Here is a 26,643-nt window from a genome sequence, read left to right on the forward strand (position 1 = left end):
CAGGGGCTGCTAGAATAACCTCATCACTCAGAGAAGGCAAAGAACGTGCCCAGGGCCCGAGGACCCTCCCTCCAAGACGGACAGCAGGAGCGTCTCAAGCACGACCCCCGCTTGGTTTTTCTCCGCTCAGCAAACTTAAGTATTTTCTTAACTTTTTAGTGATGTGTAATAGACACACAGAAAAGTGTACCTATTTTAAGTAGCATTTGTTCTTTTTTGAGACAGAGTCTCACTCTGTTGCCCAGGCTAGAGTGCCGTGGCCTCAGCCTCGCTCACAGCAACCTCAAACTCCTGGGCTCAAGCGATCCTCCTGCCTCAGCCTCCCAAGTAGCTGGGACTACAGGCATGCGCCACCATGCCCGGCTAATTTTTTCTACATATTTTTAGTTGTCCTGCTAAATTCTTTCTATTTATAGTAGAGACGGGGTCTCGCTCTTGCTCAGGCTGGTCTCCAACTCCTGACCTTGAGCAATCCTCCCGCCTCGGCCTCCCAGAGTGTCTGGGATGACAGGCGTGAGCCACGGAACCCGGCCAAAAGGACCCCTATTTTAAGTAGCGTTTTTGAGAGAGAGCAAACCAGATGGGCTGAAGGAAGAGCGAGAACACCCTCCTACACAGCAGGAGACTCCACGCACGTACGAAAACGGTGCCCGGCGTCACACAAGCGTGGCGCCACCGCGCGCTCCCGGTCGCAGGCACCAGCCCTGCCTGGGCCGCTGCAGCCCCTCAGTGGGCCCAGCGGTTCCTCGTGTCCCCCGCCAGCGCCTCTCCACGCTCCAGGAGAGACCTTCCCACACCAGGAACCGTCACCTCCCTGCTTAAAACCTGCAGCCGCGCGTGAAGTGAAACAGGAGTCTCGACGCAGCCACGGGCCGCGCTCTCTTCTCCTGGCGGGCTCGGCCTCGCTCGGCTCCTGCCGCCCCTGCCGCGTCCCCCGCAAGTCAGACAGGGGCTCACATTCATTTGTCCTCAAGAAGACATCCTAGGGCCTATTTTCAGGGGATGTGTTATTTTTTTTTAAAATACGGTGCGACCATCTACACTGATTCAAATAGAGGGAAGTCGCCTTCTCCTGGAACATCATCCTCACTCTCCAGACCCCGAGTCCCATCCTGAATGTCTTGCGACTCTGTTTCCTTTAGAGCCACCGGCCCCGATCTCTCCTGTGGAGCACTAGAGCTGTCACGGGCGGAGGAGAAGGGCTGCTCGTGTTCTTTCCCGCTCCGCGACGACACGCACGGGTTGTGCAGACGCTGCGCAGCCACGCCCGGCACTAGGGCTGATTTTCGGGGTAGGGCTTCTATTGTGCACGTGCTCAGACATCCTGTGGGGCTTGTTTTATGGGTGGGTCTTTCTTGCACGGTGCTTTCTTGCAGTTCCCTCCCCCTACTTTTTCTTTCTGTAATTCTCTTAAGTTTGGTGTCTGTGCCCCAGGGCCTTTGCACTTGCTGCTTCCCAGGCCTGGATTCTCTTCCTCAGCTTTTCAGGTGACATCCCGGCATAGAGGAGACTTTTCTTGATTTCTCATCAGGAACCCACTCCCCTCCACTCACGCTCTATTCCATCACTCTGTTTTATTTTCTTTATAATGACTACCACTATGTGAATTTATCCTGTTTAGGAATGAACCTTTTCATTGCCAATCTGCCTGCCTTCCACCCTCCCACTGCTGACACCCCAGACTGCAAGCTCACGCCCCACTCTTTCTCTAGCCTCTAAAATGCAACAGAAGCTTAAGAAAAATTTGTTTGTTTTTTTGTTTTTGTAGAGAGGGTCTTCTTTGCTGTCCAGCCTTGAGGGAATGGTATGATCATAGCTCACTGCCAACTCCTAGGCTCAAGTGATCCTCCCAAGTAGCTGGGACTATAGGCATAGTGCGCGCCACCACACCCGGCCAATTTTTCTGCTTTTTGTAGAGACGGAGTCTTGCCGTGTTGCTCAGGCTGGTTTCAAACTCCTGACCTCAAGAGATTCTCCTGCCTCGGCCTCCCAAAGGACCAAGTTTACAAGTGTGAGGCTACCACGCCCAGCCTTAATAAATATTCTCTGAAGGAATCATAACAATTATAATTGTAAATCCCTTAAGAGTTTGCAAATAATACTCATATTCGATTGCCTCATTTAACCTTAAGAACATGTGGGGTAGGTTGCATAACCCTCATTTTTAGAAATGAGGAAACAGAGGCTCAGGGAGGCCCAGCAGCTTAGCAAGGGTCACGCAGCAAGAAAGAAGCTGGATTTGCACTCAAACCCAGGCTTTCTGCATCTAGGTCCAGAGTTCCTCCCTCGGTTTACTGTTAACACCCAACAGTGCCTCCCACGCGCTGAGCAAAGACTTTAAAAAGGAGTAAGACAAGGAGAAAAGCAGTTACTTGCAGGATAGAGTCAAGCTGCAAAACAAAACACGAACCTACGAAGCCATTTCAGAACCGTCACCACGGACAATTACGAAAGGGCTCCGATGTCCTCTCTCTATTTTGATCTGTGGTCAGAGGATCCCCTGATTCCAACGAAGGAAGGCAGGCCGAGGCGGGAGGAATGCTCCAGGTCAGGAGTTCAAAACCAGCCTGAGCAAGAGCGAGACCCCATCTCTACTAAAAATACAAAGAAATTAATTGGCCACCTAAAAATATATAGAAAAAAATTAGCCTGGCGTGGTGGCGCATGCCTGTAGTCCCAGCTACTCGGGAGGCTGAGGCAGGAGGATCGCTTGAGCCCAGGAGTCTGAGGTTGCTGTGAGCGAGGCTGACGCTGCGGCACTCACTCTAGCCTGGGCAACAGAGTGAGACTGTATCACACACACACAAAAAAAAACAACAAAAAAAACAAATGAAGGAGGGCAGGGAATGGGGGCAGGGGAGATACGGAAAGAACTGGGAAAGGGGGCTGCGCCTGCCCCAGGACTAACGGAAAACGCATTGCGGGGAGCCGACCGCACACTCCAGGAGGGCGGATCCCCATTGCGGGGAGCCCACCGCACACTCCAGGAGGGCGGATCCCCATTGCGGGGAGCCGACCGCACACTCCAGGAGGGCGGATCCCCATTGCGGGGAGCCCACCGCACACTCCAGGAGGGCGGATCCCCATTGCGGGGAGCCCACCGCACACTCCAGGAGGGCGGATCCCCATTGCGGGGAGCCCACCGCACACTCCAGGAGGGCGGATCCCCATTGCGGGGAGCCCACCGCACACTCCAGGAGGGCGGATCCCCATTGCGGGGAGCCCACCGCACACTCCAGGAGGGCGGATCCCCATTGCGGGGAGCCGATCGCACACTCCAGGAGGGCGGATCCCCATTGCGGGGAGCCCACCGCACACTCCAGGAGGGCGGATCCCCATTGCGGGGAGCCCACCGCACACTCCAGGAGGGCGGATCCCCATTGCGGGGAGCCCACCGCACACTCCAGGAGGGCGGATCCCCATTGCGGGGAGCCCACCGCACACTCCAGGAGGGCGGATCCCCATTGCGGGGAGCCCACCGCACACTCCAGGAGGGCGGATCCCCATTGCGGGGAGCCCACCGCACACTCCAGGAGGGCGGATCCCCATTGCGGGGAGCCCACCGCACACTCCAGGAGGGCGGATCCCCATTGCGGGGAGCCCACCGCACACTCCAGGAGGGCGGATCCCCATTGCGGGGAGCCCACCGCACACTCCAGGAGGGCGGATCCCCATTGCGGGGAGCCCACCGCACACTCCAGGAGGGCGGATCCCCATTGCGGGGAGCCCACCGCACACTCCAGGAGGGCGGATTACCCCCTGCAGACCGCAACGCTGACACCGCGGTCCCGGCGCGCAGGCCTGAGCGGGGGAGCCCGCTTCCCCGCCCTAACCACGCGGCTCCGGCTCGGGCGAGCGTGATGCTGAGAGCCGCACCTGCGCTCGGAACCCAGCGAGCGGGAGGGACGCGCCACCTCCCAGCCCTGCTAGGCCCCTCCGCCCGCAGCTGCCTCCGGCTTCCTCGGCTCCCCAAGCCAGGCCGCGCGGCCTCCGCTCCACGCGGCCTTCACTCCGCGGCCCACGGCCCGCGGCGGCCAGACGGCCCTCCACGCTGCGCACCAGGCCAGAGGAGGAAGAGGCTCCCGACCTCCCCCAGCTGGTTCGAAGGGCGAGGGTGGCCCGGCGCGGCAGCCCACACCTGTCATCCCAGCACTCTGGGAGGCCGAGGCGGGAGGATCGCTCCAGGTCAGGAGTTTGAGACCAGCCTGAGCAACAGAGAGACCCCGCCTCTACTATAAATAGAAAGAAATCAGCGGGACGACTAAAAATAGGCATAGGAAAAATGAGCCGGGCATGGTGGCGCATGCCTGTAGTCCCAGCTACTCGGGAGGCTGAGGCAGGAGGATCGCTTGAGCCCAGGAGTCTGAGGTTGCTGTGAGCGAGGCTGACGCCACGGCACTCACTGTAGCCTGGACAACAAAGCGAGACTCTGTCCCCCCCCAAAAAATAACCAAAGTCCTGATTGGAGCAAGAGCACATGTCAGTTGTTTGGTAAATCTTTGCACGTTGATTGAACTCATTCCCGATTGATTCCCACAGACCTCTCTTCAAACAGCATTGGTAAATCTTCTGTTTAGCGTCTTCCACCGCATGTTTTGTTCTATTTTATTTTATTGAGACAGAGTCTCACTCTGTTGTCCAGGCTAGAGTGAGTGCCGTGGCGTCAGCCTCGCTCACAGCAACTTCCAACTCCTGGGCTCAAGCGATCCTCCTGCCTCAGCCTCCCGAGTAGCTGGGACTACAGGCATGCGCCACCACGCCCGGCTAATTTTTTCTATATATATCAGTTGGCCAATTAATTTCTTTCTATTTATAGTAGAGACGGGGTCTCGCTCTTGCTCAGGCTGGTTTCCAGCTCCTGAGCTCAAGGGATCCTCCCACCTGGGCCTCCCGAGTAGCTGGGACTACAGGCATGGGTCACCATGCCCGGCTAACTTTTTCTATATATTTTTAATTGTCTGGCTAATTTCTTTTCATTTTTAGTAGAGAGGGGGTCTAACTCTTGCTTGGGCTCGTCTCCAACTCCTGACCTTGAGAGATCCTTAAGCCTTGGCCTCCCACAGTGCTAGGATGACAGGCGTGAGCCACCGCGCCCGTTCTTCTTTATCTATGACACCTGGAACTGTGTGTCTCTTAGAGGCACTGACCTTCCTCAGCCCTTTTGATGACTCCGGACCCTTCTCTAGACCGAAAGATGGTTGTGTCTAGACCAGGGGTCCTCAAACGTTTTAAACAGGGGCCCAGTTCACCGTCCCTCAGACCGCTGGAGGGCCGGACTATAGTTAAAAAAAAAAAACTATGAACAAATTCCTATGCACACTGCACATATCTTATTTTTAAGTAAAAATCAAATGGGGAAAAGAAGACCCAAGTGCGGCCTGCGGGCCGTAGCTGGAGGCCGCCCGCCCTAGACCCCAAAGAGCTCAGGAAATGAGGGCAGTGAGGTGAGCCTAGCCAATGAGATTCCACTTGGCAAATCGGGCAGAAAACCAACAGCAGCCTTCTCGGCCTTTAGATCCATTTGCTGCAGACGCCCCACGCTCTCCCGGTGCTGTGAGCCGGCGCTCACGTGACAGTCAACTCTCGTTAGCACAAGTCACAACCTGTCCGCCACAGAGTCCCAGTCCTCCAGGACAGGGGCGCAGTGGGAGCGCAGTAGACATTTGTTAAACTAAACCTAAGTGAACCGGGCCACCACATCTTTTTCCTTTTTTTTGAGACAGAGTCTCGCTCTGTTGCCCGGGCTACAGTGCCGTGGCGTCAGCCTCGCTCACAGCAACCTCCAACTCCTGGGCTCAAGCCATCCTCCTGCCTCAGCCTCCTCTGGAGTAGCTGGGACTACAGGCATGCACCACCACGCCCGGCTAATTTTTTCTATATATTTCTAGGTGTCTGGCTAATTTCTTTCTATTTTTAGTAGAGACAGGGTCTCGCGCTTGCTCAGGCTGGTCTCAAACTCCTGATCCTCCGGCCTCAGCCTCCCGAGTAGCTGGGACTACAGGCACGCACCAACGTGCCCGACTAATTTGTTCTATATATTTTTTTAGTTGGACAATTAATTTCTCTTTTTAGTAGAGACGGGGTCTCGCTCTTGCTCAGGCTGGTCTGGAACTCCTGACCTTGAGCGATCCTCCCGCCTCGCCTCCCAGAGTGCTGGGATGACAGGCGTGAGCCGCCGCGCCCGCTGCATTTTCAGCCTCTCTGTCATTCTGTGTCTCTGGCAGATAGCAGCAGGGCCTCTGCCATGTCTGGAGCAGAGTTTCAGCAGTGACACTCGCCAAGGATGAGATGCGGCAAGACAGAGACGCGCCAGGTGGGGGCCTGAACCGGGAGGATGGGGCTGCGGACAGAGTCCCCGGGCAGCTGAGGGTCAAGGGACAAACAAACTCAAACACCACAGCCAGGCAAAAGATCAGGAGTCCAGATGGTCAGGGCAAGAGGCCAAAGGGTAATCAATTATCAGATCGCCAAAAGCCAGGGAGTGACTGCTGTTCTGCCTCAGTTTCCCCAAGGTGATATGTCTCTGGGAGACCCACAAGATACTGTCTGGAGAGGCCACGGATCAAAGTAAAGGCAGTGTTACTACCGTGTTTCCCCGAAAATAAGACAGGGTCTTATGTTTATTTTTCCTCAAGAACACACCCTAGGGCTTATTTTCAGGGCATGTGTTATTTTTTTTTTAAGGACGGTACAACCATCTACATTAATTCAAATAGAGTGAGGTCGCCTTCTCCTGGAACATCATCCTCACTCTCCACACCCCGAGTCCCATCCTGAATGTCTTGCGACTCTGTTTCCTTTAGAGTCATGGGCCCCCATCTCTCCTGCCGAGCACTAGAGCTGTCACGGGGCGGAGGAGAAGGGCTGCTCGTGTCCTTTCCCGCTCCGCGACGACACGCACGGGTTGTGCAGACGCTGCGCAGCCACGCCGTCACTAGGGCTGATTTTCGGGGTGGGGCTTCTATTGCGCAAATGCTTAGACATCCTGTGGGGCTTATTTTACGGGTAGGGCTTGTTTTTGGGGAAACACGGTGCTTTCTTGCAGTTCCCTCCCCCTACTTTTTCTTTCTGTAATTCTCTTGCGTTTCCTGGGGAGGGCTTGTTTGCGGGGGAGGGCTTGTTTGCGGGGGAGGGCTTGTTTGCGGGGGAGGGCTTGTTTGTGGGGAAACGCGCATCCAACTCTGCATAAGCGTCCTGCTGAGACAGCTGCCCGTGGACAGCCACGGCCCTTGGCCTGTTCCCGGCTCTTAGACTAGAGGCTCATCATAGAAATGACGCCCACTCTTCCGTGTCCCTGAAGGTGGCTACGGTGTTTCATGGGTAAGAGTCCTCTCACGTCACCTCTCTTTCTCTGATTCCTTCTAAGGAACCATAAGCTACGGCAGGTCCCCCCTAAGGAGCTAGCTCATCCCGCCAGGCACGAATCTCTCAGTGGCGACTCGACCTGCCTGCAGGAACCCAGGCCTTTCTGTCTGAGAAATGGCTGGAAAACTTTCGGACCCACATTAACTGTGTGTTTTGAAAACACTCTCCACCAACAGTCACAAACACAGGGTGTGGCCGGGTGCGGTGGCTCACGCCTGTCATCCCAGCACTCTGGGAGGCTGAGGCGGGAGTTCGAGACCAGCCTGAGCAAGAGCAAGACCCCATCTCTATTATAAATAGAAAGAAACTAATTGACCAACTAAAAATATATAGAAAAAATTATCCGGGCATGGTGGTGCATGCCTGTAGTCCCAGCTACTGGGGAGGCTGAGTCAGGAGGCTCGCTTGAGCCCAGGAGTTTGAAGTTGCTGTGAGTGAGGCTGACACCACTCTAGTCTGGGCAACGAAGTGAGACTCTGTCTCAAAAAAAAAAAAAAAAAAGCAAGGGGTGACAGGCCACCACTGGTGGCAGCGGCAGACAAAGCCATCAGGAATCCAAAAAGCAGCCCTGATGGCCAAGGAGGCTGGCAGAGAGCCACACCAGTGCCAGGGGACAGGTCCCCGCGGGGCTGCTGGGGACAAGTCCATTGTCCAGACAATGCTGTCCTTCTCATGCTTGCTGCCGAACACAGACTGCAGTCTGGGCACCAGAGGGAAGCGAGGCCGCAGGGCTGGGAAGGGGGACGTTTTTAGCCGAGCGAGGCTGGGACGGGGTGGGGGTGGAGGTCGGTTCTTGACGAGTTAGCCCTGTCCCCCCCACCGAGTCTATACAAGTCTGCAAAGCTCGGAGACAGAAGTGGCCACTGCACACCCGCTGCAAGAGAGTGGCCGGGAGGCCAAGTGCACGCTGCCTACAGCAGAGGCACCCAGTCCGTCTGGCAAGGGACCGGCTCCACGGAGGACGGTTTCCACGGAGCTACCGGCAGACTCATGGCAGAATCCAGGAGCAGAGAGGAGCTGGGCCCCTCCGCAGGCTGAGCCCGGGGACAGCCACCGGAGACCCAGTGGGAAGGCAGCTATCCCAGGCAGTCACCGAGGGAAACCGGCCACAGCGGATGTCCCCACAACAGCCCTGCCACTGCCTAAGCACCACGGACACAGCCTTGGAGGGAAACGGAGGGACACCCCAGAGTGACTCAGATTCATTTCTGTCACTCCCAACAGAATGGAGATATGAAATGGAGACCGAGTCACAGAAACATTTTTAAGGTCGGGGGCAGTGGCTCACACCTGTCATTCTAGCACTCTGGGAGGCTGAGGCGGGAGGATCGCTCGAGGTCAGGGGTTCGAGACCAGCCTGAGCAAGAGCGAGACCCCCCCCACCCCATCTCTACTAAAAATAGAAACAAATTAATTGGCCAACTAAAAATATATACAAAAAAATCAGCCGGGCGTGGTGGCGCATGCCTGTAGTCCCAGCTACTCGGGAGGCTGAGGCAGGAGGATCGCTTGAGCCCAGGAGTTGGAGGTTGCCGTGAGCTAGGCTGACGCCATGACACACTAGCCCAGGCAACAGAGTGAGACTCTGTCTCAAAAAAATAAAAAATAGGCCAGGCACCGTGGCTCACGCCTGTAATCCTAGCACTCTGGGAGGCCGAGGCGGGCATATTGCTCGAGGTCAGCCTGAGCCAGAGCCAGACCCTTTCTTTCTACTATAAATAGAAAGAAATTAATTGACCAACTAAAAATATATAGAGAAAAAATCAGCCGGGCATGGTGGCGCATGCCTGTAGGCCCAGCTACTTGGGAGGCTGAGACAGGAGGATGGCTTGAGCCCAGGAGTCTGAGGTTGCTGTGAGCTGGGCTGATGCCACGGCACTCACTCTAGCCTGGGCAAGAGTGAGACTCTGTTTCAAAAAAAAATTACATTTTTAAAATCTGATTTCATGAGCACTGTGTTTGTTCGCACGGAGCACAAGGGGCGGTGGCTTCTCTGTGTGTGTGGGCACCGGTGGCACCCGGGGTGGGATCAGGACACCGGGGAGGGACCGAGGCACCCGGGGAGGGACCGAGGCACCCGGGGCGGGACCGAGGACACCGGGGAGGGACCGAGGCACCCGGGGAGGGACGGAGGCACCCGGGGTGGGACCGGGACACCGGGGAGGGACCGAGGCACCCGGGGAGGGACCGAGGCACCCGGGGCGGGACCGAGGACACCGGGGAGGGACCGAGGCACCCGGGGAGGGACCGAGGCACCCGGGGTGGGACCGGGACACCGGGGAGGGACCGAGGCACCCGGGGAGGGACGGAGGCACCCGGGGCGGGACCGGGACACCCGGGGCGGGACCGAGGACACCCGGGAGGGACCGAGGACACCCGGGAGGGACCGAGGCACCCGGGGCGGGACCGGGACACCCGGGGCGGGACCGAGGACACCCGGGGCGGGACCGAGGCACCCGGGGCGGGACCGGGACACCCGGGAGGGACCGAGGCACCCGGGGCGGGACCGGGACACCCGGGGCGGGACCGAGGACACCCGGGGCGGGACCGAGGCACCCGGGGCGGGACCGGGACACCCGGGGCGGGACCGAGGACACCCGGGAGGGACCGAGGGCACCCGGGAGGGACCGAGGGCACCCGGGAGGGACCGGGACACCCGAGGCGGGACCGAGGACACCCGGGGAGGGACCGAGGCACCCGGGAGGGACCGAGGGCACCCGGGAGGGACCGGGACACCCGGGAGGGACCGGGACACCCGGGAGGGACCGAGGCACCCGGGGCGGGACCGGGACACCCGGGGCGGGACCGAGGACACCCGGGGCGGGACCGAGGCACCCGGGAGGGACCGAGGACACCCGGGGAGGGACCGAGGCACCCGGGGCGGGACCGAGGCACCCGGGAGGGACTGAGGACACCCGGGGCGGGACCGAGGACACCCGGGGCGGGACCGAGGCACCCGGGGCGGGACCGAGGCACCGGACCTGGCCGGCCGTGCAGGGCGCCCTGAGCTCCCGCAGCGGCGCGCGGCGCAGGCGGGCCGGGCTGAGCGGCTCGCAGACGAGCGCGCCAGCCGACGGTCCCTGCGGCGTCAGGCCCGCGCGGCTAGGCCCCTGGCACTCGTGGGCAGCCGGCTGCGTGGCCGCGCCTCGCCCCGCCTCCTCCTCGTCAAGCCGCCGTCTGGGAGGCGCGGGGCCGGCGCCGGCGATGCGGGCAGACCCGAGCCACGGCGCGCGCCAGCCCAGTCGCACGGGACACCTGGAGGCCTCCTCTGTAAGATTCCAGGTTGGCGGAATCACCGCAAGAACCCACGCACGGCCTGGCCCGCGCCCCTGCCCGCAAGGCGGCGGCGGCTCTCCCTAGAACGCGCCGCCCGGCCACGGCCCGCCCCCCCCCCGCGCCCGGCCACGGCACCCCCCGGCCCGCCCCCCCCCCGCGCCCGGCCACGGCCCGCCCCCCCCCCGCCACGGTCCGTCCCCCCCCGCCCGGCCACGGCCCGCGCCCCCCCGGCCACGGCCCGCCCCCCCCCCCGCGCCCGGCCACGGCCCGCCCCCCCCTGGGCCACGGCCCGTCCCCCCCCGCCCGGCCACGGCCCGCGCCCCCCCCGCCACGGCCCGCCCCCCCCGGCCACGGCCCGTCCCCCCCCCCCGCCCGGCCACGGCCCGCGTCCCCCCCGCCACGGCCCGCCCCCCCCGCCACGGCCCGCCCCCCCCGGGCCACGGCCCGTCCCCCCCCCCCCGCCCGGCCACGGCCCGCGTCCCCCCCTGCCCCCCCCGCGCCCCCCCCTGCCCCCCCCCCCGCGCCCGGCCAGCCTCGCTCCCCCCCAGCCTCGCCCCCATCGCGCCTGTCGCTCACCAGCCAGCATTCCCAAGGAGGCGTGGTCTTGGGCCAACTGCTTCAGTGCCCTGTGCCTGTTTCCCCAGCTTTAGTTTTTTCTTTTTTGAGACAGAGTCTCACTCTGTTGCCCAGGCTACAGTGAGTGCCATGGCGTCAGCCTCGCTCACAGCAACCTCAGACTCCTGGGCTCAAGCGATCCTCCTGCCTCAGCCTCCCAAGTAGCTGGGACTACAGGCATGCGCCACCATGGCTAATTTTTTGTATATTTTTTTATTAAAATTTTTACTTCTTATTTTTTGTTCTTGTTGTTTTTTTTCTTTTCACCTTTGAGGAACACTCCTTATGTTGATATATATATATATATTTTTTATTTATTTATTTATTTTTTTTAGTTGTCCAGCTAATTTCTATTTTTAGTAGAGACAGGGTCTCGCTCCTGCTCAGGCTGGTGTCAAACTCCTGACCTTGAGTGATCCTCCCACCTCAGCCTCCCAGAGTGCTGGGATGACAGGCGTGAGCCACCGCCACACCCGGCCCAATCATCATTGCATTTCTATTTCAATTTTCCATTAGTTTGAAATGGAAATAGGAACTCTAAATAAATGCAGAACAGACCCTTACATCTGCCAACAAGAACCGGAGCCCAGGACACCGAGAATGGCTGCTGCTGTGATCACCAACGCGAGCAGTGATCTTTGAGGGAATTGGTGGAGGGCGGGCGGGTGCCGAAAAGCTGGAGACTGGCAAATGCTCTGATTTTCAAAAGAAGAAGGAAGTTACAGCCTGCCAGTTCCAGACTAGATAACATGATGTCATTCTCAGGCAAGTTTCTTGAACAGATTTGTAAAGGAACACTTTTGAGTACCCGGGACGGGAAGCAGTGTCTGTTCCGCACGAGCACAGGGTCACCAAAAACAAGTCATGTTAAATTCATTTCATTTTCTTCTCTCTGACAAGGCTGCTAGCCTAGCAGATTAAACAAAATCTAGCAGACGTATTATATATGGTGCAATGAGGGGATGAGCAACAGAAAGGGCCAATTCGACCCTTGGGCAATATTAACGGAAGTATTACAGACAGAATAAGGCAGGTGATAGCGGTTTTCTTCCTTCGACCACATCTAGAGAATCACATTTAGGACTCAGTATAATACTGCTCTTGAAGTAGGACATCGATAACATGATCTTTTGGAGGTTATTTTTGGCAAAACCTCTTTAAAAACATAAAACTCTTCATCCATATTTCATTCATCTGTTGCAAGATTTAAAGATCTGTCTGAGCCTACATCCCTAAATGGAAACGACTGGTTGAACCACGTAGTGACTATCCCTTTAGACAGGGCACGTGCTCTCGGGCCCACTGTCATCATCAGCACTCTTCTGCCACCCTGCTCGCGCGTGGCTACTGCCGCTCATTTATTCTATCTGCCGAGCACCCCAAGACACCAGAGTTTTCAGCTCAGGGTGCAGTGGATCCAAAGGACAGTGAAGATGCTAAGTGGCAGAGAACCAACTCACAAGGGCAAAAGCGCCAGCTACAAGCAGAGGCTCCAAACACCCAGCGTCATGGCGGCCATGGAGAAAAAAGTATATGTCTTGTGCCATGAAGTCCTGAGGGGAAGGGACTATAAAATCGGTAGGTGAGCGACATATTTAAAATAAGAAAAAACATGGCCGGGCTCAGGGGCTCACGCCTGTAATCCTAGCACTCTGGGAGGCGGAGGCGGGAGGATCGCTCGAGGTCAGGAGTTCGAAACCAGCCTGAGCAAGAGCAAGACCCCATCTCTATTATAAATAGAAAGAAATTAATTGGCTAACTAAAAATATATAGAAAAAATCAGCCGGGCATGGTGGCGCATGCTTGTAGTCCCAGCTCCTCGGGAGGCTGAGGCAGGAGGATCTCTTGAGCCCAGGAGTTGGAAGTTGCTGTGAGCGAGGCTGACACCACAGCACTCTACCCCGGGCAACAGAGTGAGACTCTGTCTCAAAAAAAAGAAAGAAAGAAAGAAAAAACCACAGGAGTCAAAACAGTCCAAAGACACAACACAAGGTTGTTTGCAAGGTGGTGGGTTCCCCGTCAGCAAAAAAAAAAATGTACAAGCCTATGGTTTACAGCTGCTTTGCAGGTACATAATCAAAGGAATTCCAGTATCTGATGAGGCTAGGGAAGGCAAGAGTCTAAACATTTTTATAATAGGAAAAATATCATTCTAAAACATTCCTTTTTGTGAGGCCAGCAGACTCTGGAGAAAGGAGATAAAACTGGGTACTGTCAACTAAGAACTCAGCACCATGTTGAAAAACCTAAAGTTCCCTTCACAAAATTCAGAGTGCAAAAATCTGTCTAACTAGGTCGACCATTTGCACCGAGGGAGCCAGATCATGCCAGGGAGCACGGTGACTGGCCTGAGGCATTGTTTTGGGGCTGGGTCGAACGTCCCTCGAGGCAGGCCGCAAAGGAGGCGGTATGAAAAGGTGAGAGGAAAGGACAGGACTTGAGCAAGAGGCAGCCAGTCCCCACCACCAACTGCCATCTGCTGCCCACGTCAGTCCTCCCAGGGGCAGGATCAGGCAACCATGTGACAGGGACCGCTGGGTCGTGTGACCCTGGGCACGCCATTTCATGTCTCTGGACCTCAGTTTCCCAGCTCTGAAACTGCGCTCCTCCTACGCACCCATCTGGAGTGGGCCCGGAGCAGGGATGCCACCCAGGAGGAGCCCAGGCACTGCGGGGCCCTGCAGCGGCCACAGCCACGGTGATGGTGACCAGCAGCAGAGAGAAAGTCTAACAGGAAATATTTCAGAGACTTGCGGAGACGGCAGTTATCCTGGCCTAAGTGTGGCTGTGGGTGTTGGCTCTAAAGAAATAAAACAAAACCCCTTTAACCAGAGTGCAGAGGCATTTAGGGTCTGGAAGGGACGAGATCACTCGGGCATGGTAGGGGATGGGTTCCCGATCAAATTCACAGCGCGTGCCGTGATGAGTTGTTAAAATAAAGGTGACAGGTGAAAAGTAAAAGCATTGGCTCACATAGTCACCGCTTACTTGGCCCTCAAGTCCAATCTGCCAGCCCGGTTGTAGCAAACTTTCAGAAATGCGATAGGTAGGCCAGGCGCGGTGGCTCACGCCTGTCATCCTGGCACTCTGGGAGGCCGAGGCAGGTGGAATGCTCAAGGTCAGGAATTCGAGACCAGCCTGAGCAAGAGCGAGACCCTGTCTATACTAAAAATAGAAAGAAATTAATTGGCCAACTAAAAATATACAGAAAAAATTAGCCAGGCATGGGCATGCCTGTAGTCTCAGCTACTCGGGAGGCTGAGGCAGGAGGATCGCTTGAGCCCAGGAATTGGAGGCTGCTGTGAGTGAGGCTGACGCCACGGCACTCTAGCCCGGGCAACAAAGTGAGACTCTGTCTCGAGAAAATCATCATCATCATCAACATCATTGGCCAAATTAATCCGATAGAACATAAACTTCCCGAAAAGAGTCTATCGGAAGACGGAAACCGGCTCCCTCGTGCAGCGCTCGGGTGAGTGCAAATTTCTGGGCTTCGTTCTGCATTTCCGGCAAGGCGACAGCATGGCCAGTCACAGCTTCCATTGCTGAACCCCAGACCAAGGGGCAGAGACCAGGACAGAGGCGGGTCTTCTGCTGCTCTCCGCCTCGACTCCACCCAGAGGTGATGCGCACGCGGCTTGGACCAGAGCGCAAGGGCGCGAGACCCTGGGTGAGGCCGGGGCCAAAACGGAGCCCTCCTGCAGCGGCGGCGAGTCCCCTCCCCACGTTCCCAGGCGTCCCGGCTCCCTGGGGGACTGAGGCTGCAGGAACCACGCACCTGGAGGCAGGCGTGGCACCCGCAGGTCACCTGAGCCCCAGATCACCAACCTGCTCGACCGTCCACGTGCGACCTCAGGGACAGGCCTCGGCGCCCACCCAGGGCGCGTTCTGCCTCCGCTGTCTCTGGGGACGGCCGCAAGGAGAACGGGGACCCCCGGAGACCTTGGGGCTCCTTCCCGGAGAGCCGGCAGCTGGCGCGGCAGGCGGACGGAGCTGCCAGGTCCTCCGGGCCGCAGTCCCGCCCGGGACGTGTGCGCGCCTGAGAGAGCCAGCCTGGCCTGGCCACGGGGTCCCTTCTCCCGTTTCGCCCGCCCGGGGCTAGCCGAATTCAGGGAGCGGCTTCGCCCGGTGGCAGCGTGCGCCCGGTGGCCGCGAGGCCGGACCCAGCAGCAGCAGCCAGAGGTGGGCGCACCCTCTCTCCCGCCGGCTTACACCCCGGGCGGGCGGCGCCCCCCAGCCTGCACGGCACACGTGGGGCTGTCGGCTGTGCCTGCGTGGAGCCCGGTAGCCCAGACGCCGGTGCACAGAGAGCCGGGCTGCAAGATGTCCCGCACCGGCCCCCTCTTTACGCCCAGATGCCTGCATCGGGGCGGGGCGGTAGGCCCCGCGCCAGCCCTCCCGCCAGCCACAAAGCAGGCCGCCTCCCTGAGCACAGCCTGCTGCTTCCAGCCGAGCCCAAGAGGTGGAGGCCAGGCCGCCACCACCACCGACAACAAAAAACAAAACGGCGGAGGCGCAGGAAGAAAAACAAAGCAGATGGTCCAAAATATACACGATATCAAGGAGCTTTTTACCGGGGTAGGGACGGGGCGGAGGCAGTGACTGTCAAAATAGCCCGACAGCGGGCATGTCGCCGCCAAGATGATGGGGCGGCCAGGACACTCTTCAGCGGGCGGAGGAGCCTCGGCGCAGGCACACGCGCACACACGCACACACACGCACACACACGCGCACACACACGCACACACACGCACAGACACGCACCTGCAATGCAGAGACCGCCGCCCGCTCGGCCGCCCTCCGCACAATGAGATTATTGATGCACGACAGTGATTCATGGTGGCGGGGAGGAAAGCAAGGGCGGCGAGGGGGAAGCCGGAGCAAGAGAAAGAGGGAAAAGGGGGAGAAAGGAAACTCTCCCAGCCAGCGTCTCACCTTTTATCTGGGCTTCATACTCGGCGATGATCTCTTTGTCTTTCTTGAACTTAGTTTGAGATGACATCTTCCGTGGCCAAAGAACCCGGCCGGGCTGTTCTGATGTCCTCCGTCCCTCCCCGGTCCTCTCTCCAGCCCCCGGTGATCACACGGCTCTGCTCGCTCTCACCAGAGCAGGGGCTAAGAGCTCTCTCTCTTTTGGGGCTGCGGAGCAGGGGCAAAAAAAATCCTTCTCCTTCCTGGAGGAAAATTCTCTTCGCTCGCCGCCCGCCAAGGAATGGCTCCAGCAGCTTGCTGCGGCCGGCTCTTCTTGCAAAAAAGAAGAATCACCTCCGGCACGGTAGCCTGCCCCAGATTTTCAAGATGTTTCTTCCGAAATAATAATGATGATAATGATAACCAAGAGCACTCACGCACAGACACACACACACTCACGCACTCACGCAGACACGCTTACACACGGTTGCGGTGTGCACACACGCACCCACTCACACGCACACGCCCTCGCTCACTCACACGCGTGCACACACGCCCGATCGCCCGCACGCACACACGCACACATGCACGAGAGGCGCGGCGCCTCCCGGCCCCTGCTCTGCCCGGCAGATGGTCAGGCCGCCAACGCGCCAGTCATCTCGCATCCTCCCTCCCTCCCTCTGGAGCCTCGGTCTGGGGACTGGAGAGACAGCGGCCGGAGGGCGGGGTGCAAGTTTCCCTGCTGCAAAAACGCTGCTTCTTCGCTTCTCCAGAGCCCGGGGCTGGACCGCTGGCCCCACAGGGCCCGCCCGCCCCGCTCTGCCCCCACCGCCCTCGCCACCAGACTCCGCCCCCCGGATTTTATAACAGCTGACACATTCTAGCCTGCAGGGCAGCAGCGCCCAGCGACAGCAGAAAGGGGAAGGGACATTCACAAAAGGGAAGGGGCGGCAGGAGGAAGAACCGGGCTGAGGAGGCCTGAGAGACTCCTTGCAAAAGACTCCAAACCACCAGCAGCAGCGACAGCAGCTGGGGTAGGGATTTTGCTCCCCAAAACTAAAGATCACCCCCTTTTATTTATTTATTTATTTATTTGCACTGTGCAATTGGATTCAATCTCTCAAGCCAAGGACTAGACGGCAGCAGGTCACTCTGGCTGGAGAGTCTAGCCGGAGGCCTGGCCCACGGAGAGAAAAGGCATTAACGGGTGTCTGTCCATCTCTTGGTGGCAGAGACAATGCCAAGAGTTTCCGGCAGGTGGCTTAGCAAAGCCACGGAGAGCAGGGACAGGCACGCTGGCGGACGACACACAGAGCCAGGGCAGTTGCTTCTCCGGCCTCAGATTCCTGGCCAATCAAACGGGCTGTCTTTGGGGGCTCTTTCATTCATTGTTTTTTTGAGACAGAGTCTCACTCTGTTGCCCGGGCTAGAGTGAGGGCCGTGGCGTCAGCCTAGCTCACAGCAACCTTAATGTCCTGGGCCCAAGCTATCCTCCTGCCTCAGCCTCCCGAGTAGCTGGGACTACAGGCATGCGCCACCATGCCCGGCTAATTTTTTCTATATATATTTTTGTTGGTCAATTAATTTCTTTCTATTTATAGTAGAGACCAGGGTCTCGCTCTTGCTCAGGCTGGTTTCGAACTGCTGACCTCGAGCAATCTGCCTGCCTTGGCCTCCCAGAGTGCTAGGATTACAGGCGTGAGCCACCGCACCTGGACTATTTTTTATTTTTTTGAGACAGAGTCTCACTCTGTTGAGCAGGCTACAGTGCTGTAGGGTCAGCCTAGCTCACAGCAACCTCCAACTCCTGGGCTCAAGCGATCCTCCTGCCTCAGCCTCCCAAGTAACTGGGACTACAGGCATGCGCCACCATGCCCGGCTATAATTTTTTCTATTTTTAGTTGTTTTGGCTAATTTCTTTCTATTTTTAGTAGACACAGGGTCTTGCTCTTGCTCAGGCTGGTCTCGAACTCCTGAGCTCAAGGGATCCTCCTGCCTCTGCCTCCCAGAGTGCTAGGATGACAGGCGTGAGCCACCGTGCCCTACCCTCTTTCATTCATTCTTTCAACAGATATCTACTGATAGGCCTGGAACAGTTCTGGGCACAGGGGTACAGCAATAATCAAAATATGCTCCTTCCCCCCCACCACACACACAAATCCGTGCGCTTCCGGAGCTCCTGAGCTGCACGGCACCATCCGTGCCAATATTCTCAGTGAGACCGGCCCTGGCGGTCCACGCAGCAAAGGGCGCCGCTGGAGTTGTGTGAGGGAAGAGGCCTTCCTTGCCTAGGAGAGGAAGACAAAAAGTAAGCATCATGAGTAAATTATATAACATTGTAAAAAAAACGAGCCGGGCACAGTGGCTCACGCCGTCATCCCAGCACTCTGGGAGGCCGAAGCGGGAGGATCGCTCAAGATCAGGAGTTTGAGACCAGCCTGAGCAAGAGCGAGACCCCATCTCTACTAAAAAAAAAAAAAAAAAAAAAAAAAAATAGAAAGAAATTAGCTGGAGAACTAAAAATATATATACAAAAAAATCAGCCGGGCATGGTGGCACATGCCTGTAGTCCCAGCTACTCGGGAGGCTGAGGCAGGAGGATCGCTTGAGCCCAGGAGTTGGAAGTTGCTGTGAGCGAGGCTGACGCCTTGGCACTCTAGCCCGGGCAACAGAGTGAGACTCTGTCTCTAAATAAATAAATAAAGAGCCTGGCGAGGAGCAGAAGTCCCTCGGACGTGGCGTCTTTGTCAGGGCCCAGCTTGGCCTAGGGCTGGCATTCAAGGGTCTGGGAACACCAGGCTGGAAACAGGAAGAGAGAAAAGAAGGAAAAGAAAGGGAAGAAGACTTTGGAAAGCCGTGGAGCCTCATGCAAATCCATCACCACACACGGCGAACACACGTCACCCCAGACCTTCTATCCCCCAGAAGAGGGGGTGTGGCCCGGGCAGGCCCCTGGCACCACGGCCTCACCTCTCCCTTCTAACCCCTGCAGCCCGCCCGGCCCTCCAGCTGCCCTCCCGTGGCCACCTCACCCTCGCTGTAGAAAAGCCAACTCTGGCCACTCTGGTGTTCCCGTCACGTGGTGGGAACAGCAGCCAGATTCCTCCCCCGTGCACGTGGCATGTGTCACCCGGGGATGGCGGGGGAGGGGCTCTACCCTGTGATTGACCTGTGCCACCCCCGCCACATTCCGAATGCCCCCTGGAATGTTCCGTTTCCCTGGGCCTCAATTCCTGAATTCTTTCAGATCTTCCGAATCACACGCATAGCTAGTGTTTATCAAGTTCTCCTCCATACAGGCGTGGGGCCAAGCACTCTGTGCAGGTTGTATCACTAATTCCTCGCTACGACCCCATGGTCAGGTGCTAGGATCATCTTCGCTTTAAAGCTGGGGAAACAAGCCGGACTCGCAGTGGCTCACACCTGTCATCCCAGCACTCTGAGAGGCCAAAGCAGGAGGATCGCTCAAGGTCAGGAGTTCGACACCAGCCTGAGCAAGAACAAGACCCCGTCTCTGCTAAAAACAGAAAGAAATTAATTGGCCAACTAAAAACATATATAGAAAAAATTAGCCGGGCATGGTGGCACATGCATGTAGTCCCAGCTACTCGGGAGGCTGAGGCAGGAGGATTGCTTGAGCCCAGGAGTTTGAGGTTGCTGTGAGCTAGGCTGACGCCACGGCACTCCAAGCCCAGGCCACAGAGTGAGACTCTGACTCCAAAAAAATAAAAAAATAAAGCTGGGGAAACAGAGGCACAGGGCACTGAAGCAGTTTGCTCAAGAACACATGACCGGGCTAGTAACTGAATCGCTTTCAAAGCTCAAGTCTGAGCCGTATTGGACCGCAAGAACTCGGCCAGCACCGGAGTCTAGGCCAGAGGCGTTGCCATGGGAATAATTGCTATTGAGTATTAACGTGTTTTTTCAGTCCTTATAATTGTGTCTGTTTCAATACGGTGTTCCACCTAAAGTTTTCCATTAAAAAAAGAAAAGAAGAATTTGGGGTTAAAAATATAAGTACCACAGTGGTCCCCAATGACCATTGGTGAGGCTTAAATTACAATAGCAACTGAACAATGCAAAACCCACTAAACTGGTTTCTTTTCCTGGTAGAAAAAAAAAGTCTCCAGTTGAAGGAACAGTGACCAGAATGGTTTCTGGTTTAAGGCAGTCTTACTCTTCTGGTCAAATAGGAACCCCTCCCAGCTCCCCAGGGTGACTCATTTGGGGACATCCTCCGAGTCACTACCAACTGGTGCTCCATCCTTAGCCAGCTCCGTCTGCCCCTCGAATTTCCGCCTTGCAAAGCGAAAGCAACAACAGGACCCAGCTCTGCAGGTGCCAGAGCTGGACACGACCCGAGGTGCTGATGGTCGCAGGGCCATGCCCGCCTGTGTGCTGTCTATCACTTCATACTTTGTGAGGCTCATGCATGTCATTCGTCTTGCTCAGTTGCACAGTGACGCTGGGGGAGGTAAGCAGGGCTGTTTCTAATCCCCCTTTTACTGGTGTAAAGAAATGAGTGGAGGCCGGGCGAGGTGGCTCACGCCTGTCATCCTAGCACTCTGGGAGGCCGAGGCCGGTGGATTGCTCAAAGTCAGGAGTTCGAGACCAGCCTGAGCAAGAGCGAGACCCCGTCTCTACTAAAAATAGAAAGAAGTATTGGACAACTAAAAATATAGAGAAAAAATAAGCCGGGCATGGTGGCGCATGCCTGTAGTCCCAGTTACTCGGGAGGCTGAGGCAGGAGGATCGCTTGAGCCCAGGAGTTGGAGGTTGCTGTGAGCTAGGCTGACGCCACGGCACTCTAGCCCAGAGTGAGACTCTGTCTCAAAAAAAAAAAAAAAGAAAAGAAAAGAAAAGAAATGAGTGGATAAGCAAAGGCGTTGAAGGGAGAATTATTTTATAACCTTGAGTTTTTAAGGATGTCCTTTCTAACTTCGCCACAGAACCCACAAGCTGGAAAAGCCGACAGGCTCGACCTCGTGACAGGATCTTCGAAGTTCTGCCTGACAACAGCCAAGTCAGAGACGTGCGGCAAAATGAGGAACAATATTTGGAACACTTATCGTAGGCCAAAGACTAGTTTCTCTAACATACAATTCAAATAAATTCTCGCACCCGGATGCTCACAGGACCACTACCCACAGCAGCCAGATGTCCACGGAGGAGTGGATAAACACAGCACGGTCCGTCCAGAGGCTGGAATATCACTCAGCCGGAAAAAGGAATGAGATGTTAATGCTAATACATGCTACAGTATGGAAGCACTTTGTGAATCACTTGATTCGCTTCCTCCTCCTCCCCCTCCCCCGGCCTCTTCCCCTTCCCCTCCCCTACCCCTCCCCTCCCTCTCTCCATCCCCCTCCCATTCCCCTCCCCATCCCCCTCTTCTTCCCCCACCCCCTCCTCCTCCCCACTTCCCCTCCCCCCTTCCTCTCCCTGTCCTCTTTCTCCTCCCCCTCCTCCCCCTCCTCCTCCATTGTCTAATGCTGGAGGGCCCAGGGAGAGAGGATCCAGTCAGTGCCAGGTCAAGAGGCTGAATTCAATCACAGTTTTATTTGGACCCAATCTCTTTCAGGAAATGAAATCAGCATTGGGCTGAATACTGTATTTTTTGCAAGTTAGGGCCCCTCCTGGGCTCTCTTGAAGAGAGAGATAATTCAGAACAGACATTCGGTCTGGCCTTACTTTTTTTCTTTTTTTTTGAGACAGAGTCTCATTCTGTTGCCCAGGCTATAGCGCCGTGGCGTCAGCCTCGCTCACAGCAACCTCAAACTCCTGGGCTCAAGCGATCCTCCTGCCTCAGCCTCCCAAGTAGCTGGGACTACAGGCATGCGCCACCATGCCCGGCTAATTTCTATCTGTTTTTAGTTGGCCAATTAATTTCTTCCTTTTTTTTTTTTTTTTTTTTGTAGAGATGGGGGTCTCACTCTTGCTCAGGCTGGTCTCAAACTCCTGAGCTCAAAGGATCCTCCCACCTCGGCCTCCCAGGATTACAGGCGTGAGCCACCGCGCCCGGCCTGTTCAGCAAGGATTTAGGATATCAACGTTATCCTGTGGCAATAGGCAAAGTTATACTTCCCCCCAGTGATAGCCCTGAATAGTGACTGAGAGAGACAGAGCTCCCAAGGCCTCTGGAAATCACCTTGTTCATCGAGCCTGAGGTTGGATGGGAAAAGAGCAGACACAGACACTTTGAGATATTAATAAATACGGGACAGGCCGGGTACGGTAGCTCATGCCTGTAATCCTAGCACTCTGGGAGGCCGAGGCGGGAGGATCGCTCAAGGTCAGGAGTCTAAAACCAGCCTGAGCAGGAGCGAGACCCCGTCTCTACTAAAAACAGAAAGAAATTAATTGCCCAACTAAATATATATAGAAAAAATTAGCCGAGCATGGTGGCCCATGCCTGTAGTCCCAGCTACTGGGGAGGCTGAGGCAGGAGGATCGCTTGAGCCCAGGAATTTGAGGTTGCTGTGAGCGAGGCTGACGCCACCGCACTCACTCTAGCCTGGGCAACAAAGCGAGACTCTGTCTCAAAAAAAAAAAAAAAAAGAAAGAAGAAACTCATGGTGACTCAGCAAAAAATTGTCATCTTATATATGTAAAATACAAATACTAAATACTATCTACACATACACATACATAACACCTATAATCATAACTATGTAAAATTGGAATGCACACAAGAATATTGACCAGATAATAACACTGCAGGTGAAAACAAGTAATTCAGAGGGAAGCAGGGATCTATTTTTTTAATTTTTTGAGACAGAGTCTCACTCTGTTGCCCAGGCTAGAGTGCCATGGCATCAGCCTAGCTCACAGCAACCTCAGACTCCTGGGCTCAAGCGATCCTCCTGCCTCAGCCTCCCGAGTAGCTGGGACTACAGGCATGCGCCACCATGCCTGGTTACTTTTTTCTATATAGTTTTAGTTAGCCAATTAATTTCTATTTTTGGTAGAGATGGGGTCTCTCTCTTGCTCAGGCTGGTTTCAAACTCCTGACCTCGAGCAATCCTCCCACCTCGGCTTCCCAGAGTGTGTGTGTGTTCTTTCATTCAGTTTAAATAGTGGCACCCCCACCCCCAGCACATATGGATTACATAGAACCCCCCAAAACAACCACAGAGCAAGAACTTGTTTCTTCTAGCAAAAACCCCAGGATCAATTCTCATTGACTCGGCTTGGATCACATGTCTGACTCTGGACAGTTCGCTGAAGCTGGGAGGTAACAGTATTCTGACTGGCTGGGCCCTGGAGTGAGGGGATAGGCTGAGCCCCACTGGAAACCTAGGAGCTGAGAATGGGGCAGAGCCTGAAAAGAAACGAAAAGGGGGGGGGTGCATGACAGGTGCCAGGAGGGGCCGGCCGCCTCCAGGCGTAAATGAGGCCTGAGCATAAGCAAGTACCGTGTTTCCCCGAAAATAAGACCTTCCCATGAAACAAGCCCCGGCAGGATGTCTGAGCACGTGCGCCATAGAAGCCCCACCCCGAAAATCAGCTCTAGTGCCGGGCGTGGCTGCGCAGCGTCTGCACAACCCGTGCGTGTCGTCGCGGAGCGGGAAAGAACACGAGCAGCCCTTCTCCTCCGCCCGTGACAGCTCTAGTGCTCCACAGGAGAGATCGGGGCCGGTGGCTCTAAAGGAAACAGAGTCGCAAGACACTCAGGATGGGACTCGGGGTCTGGAGAGTGAGGATGATGTTCCAGGAGAAGACGACTTCCCTCTATTTGAATCAATGTGGATGGTTGTACCAATATAAGCCCCTGTCTTATTTTCGGGAAAACATGGTAGCAATGACGACAGAGAAGACAGGGCTCCGCAAAGCAAACCGCCCCGCAGAGAAGAGAGGCCAGCAGGAGGCAAAGGGAGCACCCCACCCCGCCACCCTCCAGCCCCGCCAACCCCCCACCCCGCCACCCCCCAGCCCCGCCACCCCCCAGCCCCGCCACCCCCCAGCCCCGCCACCCCCCAGCCCCGCCAACCCCCCAGCCCCGCCAACCCCCACCACCGCCCCACCCCACCCCGCCATGCCCCCACCCCGCCACCCCCCAACCCCCGCCACCCCCCAACCCCCGCCACCGCCCACCCCCCACCCCCACAACCCCTGCCACCGCCCCACCCCACCCCGCCATGCCCCCACCCCGCCACCCCCCAACCCCCGCCACCCCCCAACCCCCGCCACCGCCCACCCCCCACCCCCACAACCCCTGCCACCGCCCCACCCCACCCCGCCATGCCCCCAGCCCGCCACCCCCCACCCCGCCACCCCCCACCCCCACAACCCCCGCCACCGCCCCCCACCCCCGACACCTCCCCACCCCACCCCGCCAACCCCCACCCCCGACACCTCCCCACTCGCCCGCCCCGCCACGCCCCCAACCGGCTTGTGGACGCTTGCAGCCGCGGCGGCTCTGGGCTCCGGGAGAGGCCGTCTGGCCCGCGGCCACCCGGAACCGGGTTATTTCCGCCGCCGCCGGGCCGGATGCCGACGCCACCGCGCGGGAGGGCCGCGAACCAGCGCGCGGGCTGCCCGCACGGAGCGCTCTGGCCCCGCCGTAGACAGCTGCGCGCCGCGCCGTCACCCAGCATGGGGAGGCCGAGGCGGGAGGGCCGCTGGAGCTCAGGAGTTCGAGACCAGCCTGAGCAAGAGCGAGACGCCTCCCCTACCCCCGTCTCTACCGAAAGTAGAAGGAAATTAGCTGGATAGCTAAGAATATATATACAGAAAAAACATTAGCCGGGCGTGGTGGCGCGTGCCTGTCGTCCCAGCTACTCGGGAGGCTGAGGCAGGAGGATCGCTGAGCCCAGGAGTCTGAGGTTGCTGTGAGCGAGGCTGACGCCACGGCGCTCACTCTCGCCCGGGCGACAGAGCAAGACTGTCTCAAAAACAAAAGTAAGTAAACAAACAGCAGCTGCCCGGCGGCCAACCTCCTTCCCTCCACCGGGCGCGGGAGCTGGAGGGCCGAGGCCAAGGCCAAGGCCAAGGTCAAGGCCAAGGTCAAGGCCCTCCACGCGCCGAGCGTGCCCGCTCAACACACGTCGCGTCTGCCTCTCTCCAACCTGATCTTCCAAAGGCCCTAAAGAGGAAAATCGGCGAAACTCTTTCTTTCCCTTTCCCTGACAGACACTGGAAACGTGCGGCGACTGCCCCAGACAGCGGCGCGGCAGCCCGGGCCCGCGAGCCTGGCGGGCTGGACGGGGCGCTGCCCGGGGCTCCGCGGCCCGCCGTCGGCCCAGGCTCTTCACTCCCCGGCCGCGGAGCCCGCAGCGCCGCGCAGCAGGACCGCGGATCGCGGGAGCCACAGGTCAGGTGCGGGCCAGACTGAGAGCACCCAGCCCGGAGCTTCCAAAGGCAAGGGGCGGGAGGCCGGCGCGGGGCTCACCCTGTCATCCCAGCTCTCTGGGAGGCCGAGGCGGGAGGATCGCTCCAGTTCAGGAGTTTGGTACTAGCCTGAGCAAGAGCAAGACCCCCATCTCTACTAAAAATAGAAAGAAATTAGCTGGACAACTAAAAATATATATAGAAAAAATTAGCCAGGCATGGTGGTGCGTGCCTGTCATCCCAGCTACTCGGGAGGCTGAGGCAGGAGGATCGCTTGAGCCCAGGAGTTGGAGGTTGCTGTGAGCTAGGCTGACGCCACGGCACTCACTCTAGCCTGGGCAACAAAGCGAGACTCTGTCTCAAAAAAAAAATAAAAATAAATAATAAAGTAGTGTTTCTCAAAGTATGGTCCAAGTTGTACCCGCGTCAAAATCCTCTAGGTCACTTATGATAATAAAACTTGCAGATCCGAGCTTCGACCCAAACCTACACAATCCGTCTTGCCAGGGAGGGACAGTGGGAAGGGAGGGTTACCCAAGGCCCAGGAATCTCAATTTTAACAAGCTTGCAGGGAAACCTCCAAAAGCTGAAAGCCGGGGGGAGTCAGAGTAGTGCCTTCCAAACTGCTAAAGAGGCCACTGGCAAAATGGGAAGTCATTTTTAATGAGCTAGAATAGAGCGAAAACTTGCAGAGTATGTCTCTTGCTATTGGGGTGATAATTATTTCACAAAACCTTTGTTTTGGTGTTACAAAGCCTGTGTGCGCGTGCTAAGCTGTAAAATGTGTTTTATGTGTTCAGGTCAAAAAAGTTAAAAAGGCGGCCAGGCACGGTGGCTCACGCCTGTAATCCCAGCACTCTGGGAGGCCGAGGTGGGAGGATGGCTTGAGGTCAGGAGTTTGAGACCAGCCTGAGCAAGAGTGAGAGCCTGTCTCTACTAAAAATAGAAACAAATTAATTGGCCAATAAAAATTAAAACATAAAAAAAAGTTAAAGAGGCATTGCCTTGGAGGATGCCTTCCACATTCTTTTTTTTTTTTTTTTTTGAGACAGAGTCTCGCTTTCTTGCCCAGGCTAGAGTGAGTGCCGTGGCGTCAGCCTAGCTCACAGCAACCTCAGACTCCTGGGCTCAAGTGATCCTCCTGCC

The 26,643-nt window shown here is 57.0% G+C and overlaps 1 protein-coding gene and 1 long non-coding RNA gene across 4 annotated transcripts in view; one reads left to right on the plus strand and one right to left on the minus strand.

The window, feature by feature from the left end:
- SRGAP3 (SLIT-ROBO Rho GTPase activating protein 3) overlaps window positions 1-16,975 on the minus strand; it is a 123,197-nt gene extending 106,222 nt beyond the window's left edge. For all 3 annotated transcript variants that reach the window (XM_075998494.1, XM_075998496.1, XM_075998495.1), the window contains exon 1: window positions 16,192-16,975. In XM_075998494.1, the coding sequence (XP_075854609.1) occupies window positions 16,192-16,258 (67 nt within the window). In that variant the 5' untranslated portion in view covers window positions 16,259-16,975. The remainder of the gene's footprint in view (window positions 1-16,191) is intronic.
- A 7,583-nt stretch (window positions 16,976-24,558) lies between these two features.
- Window positions 24,559-25,900, plus strand: LOC142865016 (uncharacterized). The gene is made up of 2 exons (XR_012915307.1): window positions 24,559-25,068; window positions 25,300-25,900. It is a non-coding gene; the product is annotated as an uncharacterized LOC142865016 (long non-coding RNA).
- Window positions 25,901-26,643: the final 743 nt, after the last annotated feature.

The sequence above is a fragment of the Microcebus murinus genome, chromosome 28 (assembly GCF_040939455.1).
Source record: "Microcebus murinus isolate Inina chromosome 28, M.murinus_Inina_mat1.0, whole genome shotgun sequence".
NCBI classification, from domain to species: domain Eukaryota; kingdom Metazoa; phylum Chordata; class Mammalia; order Primates; family Cheirogaleidae; genus Microcebus; species Microcebus murinus.